Source organism: Peromyscus maniculatus, chromosome 18 (genome assembly GCF_049852395.1).
Source record: "Peromyscus maniculatus bairdii isolate BWxNUB_F1_BW_parent chromosome 18, HU_Pman_BW_mat_3.1, whole genome shotgun sequence".
NCBI classification, from domain to species: Eukaryota; Metazoa; Chordata; class Mammalia; order Rodentia; family Cricetidae; genus Peromyscus; species Peromyscus maniculatus.
The window spans coordinates 40021814-40038529 of NC_134869.1; the positions used below are offsets into that span (position 1 = coordinate 40021814).

General features: G+C 39.1%; 1 protein-coding gene across 2 annotated transcripts in view; it reads left to right on the plus strand.

The window, feature by feature from the left end:
- The first annotated feature begins 299 nt into the window (after positions 1 to 299).
- The window catches only part of Tspan8 (tetraspanin 8), a 36487-nt gene continuing 20070 nt past the window's right edge, over positions 300 to 16716 (plus strand). The window contains exons 1-3 of one of the 2 annotated variants that reach the window (XM_076553928.1): positions 300 to 402; positions 3103 to 3311; positions 13908 to 13970. In XM_076553928.1, coding sequence (XP_076410043.1) covers positions 3252 to 3311; positions 13908 to 13970 — 123 coding nt within the window. In that variant the 5' untranslated portion in view covers positions 300 to 402; positions 3103 to 3251. Of the gene's footprint in view, positions 403 to 2707; positions 2824 to 3102; positions 3312 to 13907; positions 13971 to 16716 lie in introns of those variants that run through there. The other variant, XM_076553927.1, reaches the window with a different exon arrangement.

Sequence of the window (16716 nt, forward strand, 5' to 3'; positions counted from 1 at the left end):
CCTCCTTTATTTACCCTGCACACTTCACTATGAGTAACAGGAATTGGCATGATGGCAATGCTAAGGAAATGGTATCTGCATTTGTTTGGACTTTCTGCCCTTTCCCAGTTGTCATCTGTCCTTACAATAGCCCACTTGCCATTGCCTCTCTTTCTTGGTTTCGCCTTTTATAATGATTAAGCTTTACAACTGACACTTCCAACCCCACCTCACCTCACCCCCCAGCTCCACCCCATCCCCACCCCCAGCTCCACCCTACTCCTGTTACTGCAGTCCATAGTGACTAAAGCGATAAATGACTCAAACTTCAAAACTCATCAGTTGATGCTGTGGACAGAATTCAGATCTGCTCTTCATCACTTGGCTTTGTTTCTCAAAGGGACTCTATCACAAGCCAGTTTTGTGAGTAGAGTGGCACTTCCGTGATGTATAAAATGTGAGCTTTTGCCTAGATCCGCATTTCTGACAATATATCCACATCTGAGACAGGGGTTCCAGATGCCTTTCTGGAAAGATAATCTATGGTTGTGTTCATTTGTGTATCACTATATGAATATTAGAAAGCATGGATATTAGAAAGTTAAAATAACCCTGGACTTTTGAATTATAACCTATTTTTATGTTCAAGCTATCTGTATTATTTCTTCTGCAGTTGTATATAAAATGTTTTTACATTAAAAAAACGACAAATACTATAGAATTGTATTACATGAAATATATAGAATGTAGAAATTCATAGAGACAGAAAGATCAGATGTTATCTCAAGATGAAGAAGAAAGGAATATAGAGCAATGATTTGCTAAGTACAGAATCTCTGTTTTGTGTGATGGAAAAGCCCCACAAATGGACAGTAGTATCAGGACATATTATCATGAATGTAATAACTCAATACAATTAATGTAATTAATGAATATCATAAATATAATTATTGAATGAATACTGCGAATGTAATCAATGAATACCTCAAATGTAATTAATATCATGAGTATAATTAATGAATATCGTGAGTATAATTAAAAAAATAAAGAAAAAAAAAGAAGAAAAGAGAGGTAAAGGTCTGGGAAGGTTTGAAATCCAGAAATCTGTTTGTTGTTTTGGATAACACACTCGTAGTTTCCTAGGGAGCTCAATGCAGGGGTCACCAACTGAACTTCCTGGGGATCTGGATCGCAGGCCCTTTCCCCTTTATCTCCAGCATTATGACTATAAAGGGGCATGAGGCAGGAGTTCTGTTTTTCTGGCATAAAAGGGCCAAACAGGAGAGAGACACAAATAAATGACTATCAGAGGGTGTAGAGGTTTGTTCGGATCATAATGGTCACAGGGCTGGGGAGGTGACGGCTCAGCCAGGAAAGTGCCCACAGCAGAAGAAGCATGGAGACCCGAGTTGGGTTCCTGAATATGTCTCTGCCCATCCCAGTGCATTGTCTTACTAACCGGTGAGCTTCAGGTTCGGTATTAGTGGGGGGAACTAATCCTAAATTTGATCTGCTACACTAAATATTACTGTAACAGTGCATCAAAATTATTCTTTATAGTTACAGAGTGAAGTCTTATATTAGTGAAAATTAGGTATTTTTACGGGATAAGACTCCGGTCACATGTTACATTGCATTTAATAGTTTTGTGTTTTGTTTTTTATTTATTTATTTTTTATTATTTTATTTTATTTTATTTTATTTTTTTTCTGAGACAGGGTTTCTCTGTGTAGCTTTGGAGCCTGTCCTGGAACTCACTCTGTAGACCAGGCTGGCCTCAAACTCACAGAGACCTACCTCCTGAGTGCCACCACTGCCCTGCTTTAGTAGGGGTTTTGTTTTGTTTTGTTTTTGTTTTTCGAGACAGGGTTTCTCTGTGTAGCTTTGCGCCTTTCCTGGAACTCACTTGGTAGCCCAGGCTGGCCTCAAACTCACAGAGATCCTCCTGCCTCTGCCTCCCGAGTGCTGGGATTAAAGGCGCGCGCCACCACCGCCCGGCTTAGTAGGGATTTTTTAAGGAATTATTTTCCTAACTACTCCTTGAAGTGTGGGATTGGGATTGTTTTATTTAGGCAGACCCAAGACCCCGATTGTTTCCTCAAAGCAACCTGTCTAAATAGATCCCAGAGTCCTGCATTTAATACCTGGGAAGGCTCCATCCCATTAGCACCAGATTCAGCTGAAAGAGCTGCTTTCAGGAGTTCACAAACATGTTCCTCATGGGATTTTCTTTGTCAATTGCCCAGAACCCAGAAACCGAGTCAGAGTGGAATTGTTGCTGTAGGTCATTTCTCAGAAGAATGAAACCACAGAGTTCACCTTAAAAGCAAATGAGGCTATCAAACCTGGTGTCTGTGTCATAAACTGAATACAATGGGGGCAGTCAGGAGCACCTCCCGAGGTTTTCTTTCTTTCTTCCTTTTTTTTTTCTCCTTCACACAAAGAGGTAAAGATAAACCCTGAATGGTCTTACTTAATACGCAAGGCCACCTCCCCTTACAGTTCTTGAAAGTGACAGGTATTTAAGGGAGCTCTTCCTCATGCTTTGCTTTGAAGGAAAACAATAACAACAAACTAGCTAACTAACTAACTTAACTCGCTAACTAACTAACAAGACACACAGAGTTGGAAGCACTGACCGGTGGTTGTTTCACCGTTCATTTGAAGTGAACGATAAGAAAGGTTGCTGTAACTAAGCCTGGAGGCTTTGCAGGCTTCTAAATACCTATTGCTGCCTTGGGAAGGAACTTTGTGCTCTTATCAAAACGTAACGCAAAATGAAATGAGACACAGGTCCATTTACTTGGGAGCCTAACAGCCTATATTCCGGTGGTTAAAACAGAGGTTAGCAATGCCAGGCTGCGCCTTCAGAAGCCTACCCACCTCCCACCTGCTATCTCTGTACCACTCTCCACCTCTGCTCCAGTCACTCCCTTAACTTGATATCTGTTTACTCTAGAGGGAGCGGGTTTTGAGAAGAGATCATAAATATCCTGGCCCAACGCCCTAGCAGCCATAACAGGGAAAAAGAACATACTCGCCTGAAGATAACGTTGGGGATATTTAAATGTGTGGGTTAAATTTTTATCCACTCTAATAACTGGATTTTTTTTTTTCCTTCAGTCTACTTCCTACTTCTTTGCTCTCTCTTTCTGCCCTGAAGCGGCAGGCATAAGGATCTGTGCAGGCAAAATCCCCCAGAGTCTACTGCCGGATAGATCTGTAAGGACGACTTCTTTCCACAGTACCTGGGTGGCTGTCCCTTCTCCGAAATGGCTGGTGTCAGTGGCTGTTTAAAATATTCTATGTTTTTCTTCAACTTCTTGTTCTGGGTAAGTATTTTTCTTTTACTTATCAGTTTCGTACAAGAAAGAGGAGCTTGAGATAAATCTCATAATGTCATAGAGCTAGAGGATGAGGAGGAAAAGGCATTTTTCCATTGAACTGTTTGGATTTGTTTGTCTCTCTTGGGTTGTTTCGGGAACTGAAAATAAGCCAGTGACTCAAAAAAAAAAAAAAAAAAAGTGTGCTCAAGTTCTTTGAAGATAAACATTTCCCAAATGTTTTCATATTGTTGCAAGACTAAACACAGGGGAAAATATCCCTTAATTAAGGATGATTATTCTTAGTTATATGTCAATCAGCACTCTCTGGCTTAAGGACTCCAAGGAAAACAGTTTGATTCCGCCTGGCTTCTGGTTCCCTCCCTTGACATCTGGGTTTAAAACAGGTGACTGACTAGGAGGTGGTGGGATGATAAATGCATGAGAAGATCATTTTCAGAGCCCAGAGGAAAAAATAATGGGTCTTGAAATGCTCCAGGAGAAGCAGTACGAGTATTTAATTATAAGATTCAACTAAACCAGTGACTGTGGATTAGTATTTTGAAGTCAGTATTCTGATGTGTCATTGACCCACCCTTCAAAGAACAGGGTTTGGATTTAGCCGAGTATGTTTTGCTTGAGAATCTTCCCAATGCTGCGACCCTTTAATACAGTTCCTCATGCTGTGGCGACCCCAACCTTATCCTTGTTGATATTTCCTAACTAATTTCGCTACTGCTATGAACCGTCACATGAATATCTGATAGGCAGGCTATCTGATACATGACCCCAGTGAAAGGGTTGTTCCACCCTGAAGGGGTTGCGACCCACAGGTTGAGAACCACTGATGTAGCTAAACCAGATACAGTGAAAAATGAATATTAACGTGAAGGGCTGGGCTGTTGGGAAAACAGCCTTACTTACTGTTTTATACATATGCGGGAAGTAAAATATGTTACAAGTGAAGCAATATACCAGCGTGCTCAAATAGAAAAAAACAACAAATCATTTTATATTCTGGATTGAAAAGTGGTTTATGCACTATTAAGAATAAGGAGCTCTGGTCTTGTATCTGAACCTTTTGGCCTTTAACAGAGAGATAGATGGTTGGTATTAGCACCGTAAATTTCTTTCTTTTCTTTTTTAACTTTGGGCAAAGAGCTTATTAGAGAGTTGGACAGAGCGGTGGGGAAAAGGAAAAGCTCCAGTCTCATAAACTTCCATTCTGTTAAACTAATGATGAATTTAAATAAACTAATATAATTTTATTGTATGAAATGACTTTCCACTCAATGGCCAGTAGCCCTAATGAATATAGGTGACATATTGGTGAATTAAATTAATTAAATAAGTATTTATTTATATAAATAAGAGAGTAAAAACATTTTGTTCTTTATACTTTGTCTTTTTCCTAGAAAAAATGGGCTGCGTTGAAAATAGCAGAAACTAGAAAAATATTTTGAGACTCAAGAATTTATGACAAATTTTAAAAATTCATTTGATACATTGCTTCTCTTGAATTATTAAAGTCACTGAGAGTAGAATATAAATGTGTTCCTTGGCTTTCTTTCAAACTTTCCAACATTCACAAACAAAGACAAATTTGGAAAATTAACTCTATTATCGGGCCTCTCAAACAGTTTCAAACAGTGAAACCCCGATCAATCTGTACACATTTCATTCACTTGCCCAGGCAATTATGAAGAAAACTTTAGGGTTATCATTCATCTATCAATACATTAGCATGTGTCTTGAAAGGAAATTACATTTACTAATGTACCTACAATATCATTCTCATACTTTAAAAACTTAATACAAATTTCTTAATGAGGGTTTAAATTTCTCATTGCTTCAAAAATGTGATTTGAACTGGGATCCAGAAAAGGTCCACAGACTATGGTCGGTTGGTGTCTGTAGATTCCCTCTCCAACTTCCTCATTTTTCTTCTTTTTGAAATATTGTGTGGTTATTTCTGCTGGTCTTATCAAACTTTCAATGGTTTGACTTTTGCTCTTCACATACCCAAGGGGTACCTTTCCATACTTTTCTGTCTTTCATATTCCTGTAAGCTAGCCATGGCATCAGGCCGATTGACAAGATGTAAGCTTTTGTAGGGGAGAAAGTGCTACTTCCTAAGTAATACTATGTCCTTTCATCAGGAAGTATACATGGTGTGTCTCTGTTTATGAGGATGCTCAAGTTCATTTTCGGTTCACTAAAATATTGAAATGGGTGATAATCTAGTGCTATCAATATTTCTTCATATGTTAGTTAAGTCAAATTGTTTAGTTGCCAGGGCATCCAGTGTGTGTATGTGTGTGTGTGTGTGCACCCATGTAGGTGTGCACATAGGTATGTGTGTGTGAGAGAGAACATATATATGTATATCACATATTTTATATGTCATAGATGCATACACAAATGTGGTGTAAATACTTCTTTCTTACTTTTTTTTTTTTTTTTTTTTTTGGTTTTTCAAGACAGGGTTTCTCTGTGTAGCTTTGCGCCTTTCCTGGAACTCACTTGGTAGCCCAGGCTGGCCTCGAACTCACAGAGATCCCCTGGCTCTGCCTCCCGAGTGCTGGGATTAAAGGCATGCGCCACCACCGCCCGGTGTTCTTTCTTACTTTTTTAACCAGATTTCAAAATGAGTTAGCTTTCTCATACCATTTAACAGTAAGGTAATATTTTTCTAAGAAATGATTATACAGTCCAATGCAGTTATTATCCTTATTGATGTACAATTTATTATTCTGGGTTTTTGACAAAAGGCTCTTCAAGTTGGTTTCTGAGGCTTTTTGGCATGATTATAATCTTTATAATTTCTTTATTATTAAGTGGGACAAGATATTCTAGGCTTATCTGCCCATTTCCTGGCCAGAGTTAGAATTACCTATTTCTTCAAGAAGTTCTGACCTCTTAAATTTTTACAGAACCATAGCCATTGTTTATATTTCTTTTTTCCTTTTTTTTTTTTTGAGACAGGGTTTCTTTCTTTCTCTCTCTCTTTCTTGTTTAAGATTTATTTATTTATTACGTATATAATATTCCTCCTGCATGTTTCATGTTGCCTGCAGGCCCAGAAGAGGGCACCAGATTTCATTATCGATGGCTGTGAGCCACCATGTGGTTGCTGGGAATTGAACTCAGGACCTCTGGAAGAGTGGTCACTGCTCTTAACCTCTGAGCCACCTCACCAGCCCCGAGACAGGGTTTCTCTGTAGACAGTAGTTTTGGTGCCTGTCCTGGATCTTGCTCTGTAGACCAGGTTGGCCTTGAACTCACAGAGATCCGCCTGGCTCTGCGTCCTGAGTGCTGGGATTAAAGGCATGCACCACTGCCATCCAGCCATTATATATATATATTTCCATTTAAACAACCAAGTATTAATATACTAGTAAACACAGCTTTTAAGATATTAAAACAAATCTGTCTGAAAATACCCACACCACACCAGAAACTATCTTCAGATTAGGAAAAAGTTAAAATACATCATCATTTTATAAACAGAGAATGCCAAGTTCTGACTGAAATTGTGAATTCATTGTCTAATTCACAAACAGGAATTTGGAATAGATCCAGATTTTGAACCAAACATTATGTAAGGATAATCCCGGAGAGGGATGTGCAATGGGTCTAAGATAAAGAGTTCAAGGTCAGTTGCAGCTCTCCTGTCTGTGTGCCATTATGTTCCCAGACACTGTCACAGCTTTCCAGGGGGACTCTGATTACTTTATGGTTACAACCTGTTCTTTCTCTGAGGTCACACATGAAGTTTACTGATACTGTAGATTTCAGTTAGATAATTCTAACTTCCTTCACTGACTTTTCTCCTCCCCATGTGTGGTGGGACCTGCAACTTTGAGATAAGAGGTAGTGACCCTCCGTGAGGACAATGGCTGGAAAGACCAATGCTAACTTCTTAGCCACATGCGACACCAGCATTTTAAATCAAGATGTAGGCATCTGGAGCTGTTTTTGAGGTGAGGGGGGACATTCCTGTTTCTACTCTTGTGTCTCCCCTCAGCCTAGAGTTCTCAGTTGGAAAGTTATGATCCTTCATAGGAAATTAGCAATTTGTCATATTCTTAATGTTTACATGAGCAAAAATTTTAATGTTTCCATTGATGTGGTTTTCTTGTAGATGTCCATGGCCTTGTGTTTTCAAATGCATTCTTTCTGGTTCTAACTTGTGAAACTTGGCTTTTGTAAAGTGGGGCCAGATGTTGAAATATCTCTGAGATACGCATATAGTCACTTGATCTAAACATACTGGTTTCTCTTCAGGGAGAACTTGATGTGCCACACAAATATGTGGCAGTTTACATTTCATAGAATTACTAATCGAAGAAAAACATGTGAGTTGAAAATCATTCCTAATCATGCTGGAGACCGCTGCAAGTGAGAGAATTGGAGGTGTTATCAATAATAAAGAAGTTGCAGATACAAAACCTATTTCCCTGAGTCATATGTCAAACACAGGAAATGCCCAAATTTTCTCATGCCCTTCTTAGATAGGACAGGCCTGGGAGTATCAAAGAAGTGTAGGGTTTCCTGGGCATCTGGGCAAGTATGGGGTCTTTTCTTGGGAAGATGCAGGGTAATAAAAACCAGACATGGAGTACCATGTAGAGATCAGGTTTCATGAAGAAAAGTACATTGACATGTTACCAGTCTTTAAGTGAGCACAGTGAGGAAAGTGGGCTAATTCGTAAAGCCAGAGGTATCTGTACCCAAAGGGATCAATGCAAAATGGAGTTTGAAGTGTTTAGAAGATAGTCTTGACATGGACCAAATCCAGGAACCAGTGATTCATTGTTCATTGTCTTTTCTACCTTGGATGTGCTCAGCTTCATTAAGAGCTTGGAGGCAAAGCAGACATCTCTCTGAGATAAGGGTACATTACAAATATTAGGACACAATTATATTTTATCCTGTCGGCTGATAATTACAAATAGTAGGACACAATTATAGTTTATCCTGTCGGCTGATGAAAAGCCCTGTGAGAAACAGTTTCCTGCGGCTGAAATCTATGATCTTTGTAAGTAGAGTGGCTGTTTGTCATGGTACAGTGAATGTTATCAGTTGGACTACAGTAACAGTGAGGATCTAAGAACCCAGGTGCAGTAAGCTCAGATCAAACAAGACACTGCTTTTTACTGTCTGTACTTCCTTGGAGGGAAGAGCTTCTCTGTATTTTACAGTTTGCCATCTCCCCAAATTTTGACCATAGATCTATATACCCCTTAGATCACTGTGATGATTAAATAAGTTAATATGCATAAAGGACTCAAAAGAACAATAAACACTTACAAAAAATGGCATTTTAATCAGCAGTTTATAGGCATTTTAATGAAGAAGATATGAAACTATTTCATAATGTGATGGATAATTTTCCGTGTTGGATTTTGGACCAGGGGAGGAACTAAGACTGAAAGAATTTGTGATAGGGCAAGAATTCTTCCACCCCAGTTAAAGAAATGAAAAAAATAAGGATTCCCACCAATTGTGATTCAGATCCTGAACACACCCTATTGCTTTGTGCTAACATATGTTCATTGGCTGTTCGGTACACCTTTCTGCATGCATAAAAAAGAGGGTAGCATTTTACCTAGAAAGATTAATTGAAAAAATTAATTAAGGAATTTTTCAAAAACTTACAAGCAAGGCTTGGTATGTAGTTTAATTGATTTTTTTATTCCAATGATGGATCATATTGCTTTTTAGCATGAGAACTTGCCCCCCCCAATGATAATCATATTTTATGCATAGTAGACTTTTAAAACATAAGCATAATTTTAGCTCTGCTTGACCCTTCTCTTTTCTCACAAGACAAGGAGTCTGTGAGAATGAAGTGTGTAGACCTCAATGATGCTAGCTTCTATTCTACATAGATAAGGCCCCAAATATCCCCACCCAATTGGCTTCAAGCCTGTGGCTGTGGATAACACAAACTCTCCTCTGCTCATGACCTTTTCGAGCAGTTGTAAGCTGAGCTTGGGTTTCTAGGAACCCCCATGAATTCCTGTCAAGTCCCGCAGATTTCAAATCAGAAGTTAGTTCAGAAAGTCTTCCCATTCTCTTCCTAACATTTTATTGATTTCAGTGTATTTCCTGTCTTAGTCTGCTTGGATCTCTATAAGATATTACTGTGGATTGGTAGTTGAAACAACAGAAATTCATTTCTTACAGTTCTGAAAGCTGGGAGGTCTAAGATTGAGGTGACGGTCATTTGAGTGTTCGGTGAGGGTCCTTCTCCTGCCTTCTTACTATGTTCTCACGTGGTCCTTCCCAGGGGTTAAGTTAATGGAGAGAGACAGATCTCTCTTGTAAGGTTCACAATCTTATTGGACTAGGATTCTACCTCAATGAGTTCATTTAACTTTAATTATCTCCTAAAAGTTCTATTCCCAAATACATCACTGAAGCAGTGTTTTGTATAAGAGTCTAGGGAGATGCTAACCAGACCTGTTGCTTGCCCATATGCAAATGCCAAAATTGCCTACATTCTCAGAATACTGATTCTGACCAACCACATCCTAAGTGTAAAATACAAAGAGATCAAGTAAGAACTGGGTAATAACCACAGTTGTTCTCCTAAAAGTGAAACCAGAATAAAGATGGGCCAGTTAGTTCTACAGTACCGACTGATGCCAGGCCTGATTAATGCCTTTCATTTAACCGTCTTACAATTAAAAAATATCTAGAACTGGACATGTCTTAACAACATCACAGACCCTTAGAGCCAAAGACGAGGGATGGGGAAGGCGCTATGCACTCACTATCATGTTCCATCTTAAAGCAATGGTTGTGAAACTGCTTTGTATTTAATCAACTTGGTAGAAGATGCATTGACTTTTAAGATTAGCTTTAGCATTTATGAAGGTTCTAACGGTGTTAAGTTTGCTATCCTTACATTTGAATTTCTCCAATGAGGTGAGGAAGATGTGTTTTCAACAGTATATTTTTATTTTAAAACTAAAATACAAAAAAGGGAGAGGGATAGTGATGGGCATGGGCATGAGCATTTAGCTAATTTCTATATGTGCAAAAGGATTTTGTCTAATTGTGAAGACTGAAATTAGGCAAAATATTCTTGATTTCTGAGATAATTGAATACTCCTTTTCAATGTTGGTGTTACAGATAATATTCAGTTGCTGAGAAAACCTAACATCATTTGAGAGTCAAATATAGTTGATAAGATATACAGGTATAGTTTAATTTCTAAGTACTTTGAAGTAAATAATAATGCAAAAAGGAGATAAAGACTATCACATTCTTACTATAAGAGTTATTATTATTATTATTACCTTATTTTTTGAGATCATAATATAGTTACATCATTTCCCTCTTCCATTTCCTCCCTCCAAACCCTGCCATATACTGTTTTGTGTTCTTTTTCAAATTTATGACCTCTTTTTCCATTAATTATTGTTGTAGACATTTGTAAATATATTACCTGTAGGTGTTGTATGTATAAGTTTTCAGGGCTGACCGTTTGGTATTGGAAAACCAATTGGTGTGCTCTTCCCTGGGGAAGACTATTTTCCCAGCTCTTAGCACTTCATAGTTGTCTTAAAGCTTTCTCTTTGATAGTATAATAAGTTCCAAATAAACACTAGTTACTAGGATAGTTAACATTACTTTTAGTTAAGGTTAAAGACCAGATTAAGATGATCAACATAAGGGTGTGGGAAATCAAAGATCAGAGTACACCAGGCAATATGGAAAGGGATAAGTAGCACTAAGAGCCTTTTGAAAAGCCATATGAAAACCTACTAGTGTAGAAGCTTCTAAAATCTACACATAAATAAATGGAATTTAAATAGAGTTACCATACAATGAGACAATATCCTAACTAGATATCATATGATACCAAATAAAACTCCCAGTACCAAGAATGGGTTATACCTTTTTGAGTTGTTGACAAAAAGGTTCCCATAGACTCCCCCTGAATATTACAAGCAATTGCTGATGCTATTAGCTACCCTCTACAACCTTATTGCTTAGAAAAAAGAACACAGGCTTATGTTATCAAACATGGAGAAATCTGGCTGGTACTAAACGAAAGCTCCATCACTGCTGGTTAAGTGCTGTACATGCTACTGGAGGAGAAAAGTAACCATCAGTTTCTTCCAGCTATGATCCCTCAGAGCTCTAATAACAACCTGCCTATAAAATATGCCCATTGGCACAAGAGTGGCATGAATGTTATAGGAGCAATCAACCAGTTTTTATTTGGATTTCATGAGATGCAACCAGGTCCTGATACCATTAAAGAGGTGGAGAACCTGAGACTAGATAGGGCTTGGTCTCCAAAGGAAAACCCGTTACTATTATTCTGCTAAGTGAACATAGCAATAAAATGTCTCCTCATGACATATTACTATATCCATAGATCAGTGCATCCCTCAGCCCTCATCAGAGAAGCTTCTTCTTGCAGGAGATGTTAATGAACACAGAGACACACAATTGGACAATATGCAGATTGAAAGACTTTGGAGTACTCAGCCCTGAGTAGAATGCTTTTGTTTGTTTGTTTGTTTGTTTGTTTGTTTGTTTTGTTTTTACCACATCTCTCTCCTAATAGGCTCAAGGATTTACACAGAAGAGGGGGTAGAAAGATTGGAAGAGTCAGAGGTGATGGGTGATTTTAAGTAAACAGACACAAAAGGGCAGATATATGTATGAATTCCTGGAGATAGTGAAAGCATGCATGAGACATGCTCAGGAGAGAAAAAAATCCCAGCACAAAGGAGGAGAAGTGGGCACAGACTCCCAGGCCTAGCCAAGAAGCTGTTCCCAAATGATAGCAAGGGGCAGGAGGAAAATGAGTTTTCTTTAATGGAGTGATACCGGGGATATCAACCATGCTCATGGGCAGTTGGCCAACACAAAACAGACTCCAATGCTTTTTAGTGGATTTTTCTTTTCTTTTTCTTGTTTTTAAACGAAAGAAAGAACATGAAATGGGTTAGGAAAGGAGGCAGGATGGCATGGGAGTCAAGGGGTAGAAAAGAATATGATAAAAATATACTGCATGAAATTCTCAAAGAATACATTTAAAAATGAGGATCAGGATAAATGTGCTTGCAAAGGGAGAAGGAAAAGACAAAGTTATAAGGAAGGAAATCAATTAGGGAAACAAGAAAAAAATGCAATTATTATAGAATCACCACCAGGAGGTCCCTTTAGTTATTATTTGACGCTAATTCTTCCTCTCTGACTTGCAGTCTAGCACCTGCTAACCTGGGTTCTTATCTTCATTTGTAAATATTAGCTTTCTTGGGAAGAGGGGTAATGAGGCTTGCAACACTAAACTTTTATTAATTTATGTTATATAGTGTCTATATATGCCTGCATATAAGATAGTCAATTGTATAAGTTATTGTCTACTGAACAAGGAATTCTACTTTTTAAAAAATTGCATTAGAATATTTGGGGCGATTTTTATAGGGGTTAAAGCATGTAAGAAGGGCAGATTGGTTAGGAGTTGGCCTGGATTTCAACCTTGTGACTGTAATCTACCAGGATTCAGTTACTTTTAACAAACAATTTGGACTTAGATGTCTTTTGAGGTCTTTTGGGAAGCAGAGATTCCATGTCTCCTCAGCTGCTCAGTGCCCTGCCTATTCCTTTAACAATCCCCTTGACTTTTCTTCTACTGGAAGCTAATGAGAAAGCTCTGAACGTTCTGCTGAAGGTTACAGGCATGTGGTTCAACCATGCATGCATGAAAGCAAGGGCACTCCAAGGTCACTGGGTTTTGGAGAACTCAAACATTTCTTTTTTAATGTATGGAGAGGTCAGAAACATCTAGAAAGTCCCCCAAGGCCTACTATGTACGGTATGTCACCAGGGCTGTTCTCAACATATCTATCTAATAATATGTCTTTGATTTTTTGAAGCCCCTATGTATATCTCTTTCTGTTTTAACCTTGAGAGACAAGAGTTTTCCTTACACTAAGGTAAAATGCGTTTCGAGTTTTATGTGTTGGCCATGGTCCAAATTAAATAATCTGGTAAAGTCATTAAGGGAATTTAAGACTTTAAAAACTGTTCACCATTGTTTCTTTTCTCTAGGTAAGCTAAGCCTTACTACCTAAAAGATTTTTTTTTTTTTTTAGAAAAAGTTCATTTGAGTTTAAAAATATTAATCTATACTATCATTGCTAAATTTCAAATTTTGTCAAATGCTCTACTATTGTTTATCTTTGCAATTTCCAATCTTCCTAGGGATCCTGAATGCATATTTGATAATTAGTGAGTTATGCCTTTCTTTCTTGGTCCAAAATAGAGTTCAAAAGTCAAATCCAGGAGTATATTAGGGGTATCTTATCTTTAAACCATAGGCGGAAAAACCCACGTGATTGGAATTAAATCATGTGAAATGTCTTTTTCTACCCGGCAGAGGTGGATTCTTGTCTTAACACTACGAATGGACTGTTACTCTTATCAGTCTTATAGACTGCTAGGGAGCACTTCAGACTGTAATGGTCTGATTATTGATAAACTGTTGCAGCCAGATAAATGGTGTTTATGGAATGTGCATTTCATTTTATCTTTGTACTCTAACATTTCCCCCCCCCCCCCTGTTTCTGCAGATATGTGGTACGTTGATCCTGGCACTCTCGATATGGGTGCGAGTAAGCAAGGATGGCAAAGAGGTAAATATAGATACACAAGTAACTGTCTCCTTCATGAAAAGCAATAGCAATGATAATGACAAGTAGAAAAAGTTCTCTACCATTTTTCTTCAATGCCTCACTTACCATGTGTGATGTTTTATGGGTTTACAATTTAAGCCATCAAAACGGCTTGTTATGTGCCTTGCATGGAGCATTCCTTCTGGAGACTGGAGAGGGGTGTGTTATTGTTACAGAAGCATCTGTGTTTGTGAAGGGAAAGAAATCTAACATTCCAAGCTACCCCAAATGTAAGAGTTAGTCAATGCAGTTGGGCTGGTCAATCACTTGGCCAAAGGACCACTCCTCAGGAAGGCTGGTTTACGATAAGCCATGTTAAAAATACAGAAGTAATTATATCCTTTATGAGATCATGTGTTTTTTCCTTCTGAGCTCCAGCACTCTGTGTAGTTGATAATGGAGAACAGGAATTCAGTATACTGCCCATTACATTGGCACCCCCAGTCTGCTTTTGCCATATGACTATTTGTCTGACCTTCATGGCTGAACATGTCAACTCAAATAGTATGGCTTCCTCTCTTCCTCCTCCAGGAAGCTACCAAGATTTATAGCTCATCTGCCCTGGGGCTTTTCAGTGAAGCTCAAATAAAATTATCTTTGAGTTTTCCTCTGAACCCATTCTTGAATTATTTTATCAGCGGGACTAAGAACCCTGAGAGGTTGCCCCAATCTCCCTGGTAACATGTGTCACCCCAGGTGGGGTTCTCCCCCAAATTCTAGTAACATTATTTTCAAACTAGAAAGACTTCAACACAAGGGGATGTAAGAAGGGGTCTAGGTAGAATCTTGCGTCCTTCATACTAAAGACCAGGCTGATGAGCAGCTTGGAGACACCTTCCCTCCCCGCCAAGAACAACTTCTATAGTACATTCTGATTATGATGTAGCTGGTCCCAAGGTGATTGGTCCAAAAGTGAAAGAAGATGAAATGTTTTCTTGGAGAAGAAAGTGATTCTAGATTTCAAGGGCAGCACAGTACAAGGGTAGTCAGTATTTACCTCTTAAAACCAGAATTGGAGGCAACCATTTCAACCAGAGTCGATCACACTTATGCGAGGCAGTCACCACCAGAGGCGATCACACTCATGTGACTCAGGTGGTGTTCAGCTTCTTGATCACACAAACAGTTAATAAGATCAATTCCTTCACACTGCTTATCTTTCACTCCAGGGACAAAGCTCTTACCAGTATGTCCCCAGGTCTGGATGTTTAGTTTATAGGCACCATTCCAGCCCCAGGCTTTGGATTCACCACATGCTATTTCTTTTCCATGCTAAAGTGTTAAAATGTGTAAGGAGGGAGAAAGGTCAGTGTGCAGGTCGGTTGTTGTTTCAGTCTTATCCAAAATAACTCCACACTGGCTCCATTTCCTGGCTCCCTTATTTGCGTTTCTCTTCTTCCCTCTCAATTAAAAGAGCACCCTCAGCTCCCCCCATCTCCCCACTACCTCCCACCCCCTTGCTTTACTGGCCCAGCTCCCGCAGAGCCTTTTGCTCACCCTTGGTTGTGGAGGCAAGCTCTTGGCGGGGTCACATCTATTGTTAGGGCCTTTTCAAAGGTTTTGCTCCAATACCTTTCCTCCCTTAAGAAGAATTCTCATTCCGACGGAAAGTTATTAAGGCAGCGGTGAAGACGATGCTTTAACATTATTTAAATGCATTATACATCACAGTGCAACTAACTGCCTTTGGACATGGCCTAGTGGAAAGAAGGATGGAAAGAAAACTGGCAGCTGGTTTGTTTCCCTTTCTAGTATGGACAGCTTTTCCAGGAATATTCACGCCCCAACCCCTTCCTTCTTTCTCCATCTCTAGCTCTCTCTTATGACTCTTTCCATCCCAAGAGAGTCCTGAGAATCCCCGAGGCAGTTAGCTACTTCCTCATTCTATACGTCACCACACCAGATGATGAAACTGGGAGGGGCTGGGTAGGACAGAGAGTCTTGCCTCCCAGGTCATCAGAATTCCATTGGTTCTAATCAGTGTGGCTCTAAATTCCCGATGACCCCAGGAACTGGAGTTCGAGAGGAGGATGAGGGTTTTGAAGATGTATGTAATCTGTCTGACTTTGACACCCCTAATTTAAAAAAAGGAAGAAAAAAAAAAGACTAAGAACCATCACTTTGAGGTTACTTTGGACTTTTGAAGATGTGTGCGCAGCCTGAATTTTATATTCCTATTTGATTTCTGGGCGATGTTTTCTTTCTTGCCAGTGTTTCTGTTAAGCGAATTTGGTGTTTAGTCTGTTAAGACATGACACACATTGAACACATTAAAAGAGAGCTGTTGTCCTTGAGAGAATGTGACTCCGACGCCACATCTGGGAATGAAATGGACTGGACTGCAGGGGCAAGACAGCGCTGTTAGTTACATTTAGACCCCTGTGCCGTCAGCCTCCTACCCAGAACAAAAGTCGGTACCAGGACAACCAGCCTGGCTTACGCGAAGTTAACTTGATGATGCGTGTTTATCTGCAGTTACTGGCAAAGAATCAAGACTGAGTGAAGAGCTGAATTTCCTTCCTGGGAAAATAGAACTAGTAGTTTTTTTTTTTTTTATTTTTTTATTTTACAAGGGCCAACATGAGAACAAACACATACAAGAATGACAGGGAGGAGACATCTCTCTCTGCTAACGTGCCTTGGAAGGGTCATTTTTAAGGATAAACTCCATTGCTTCCAAGGTCAAAATCATGGCTACCAGCCTTGT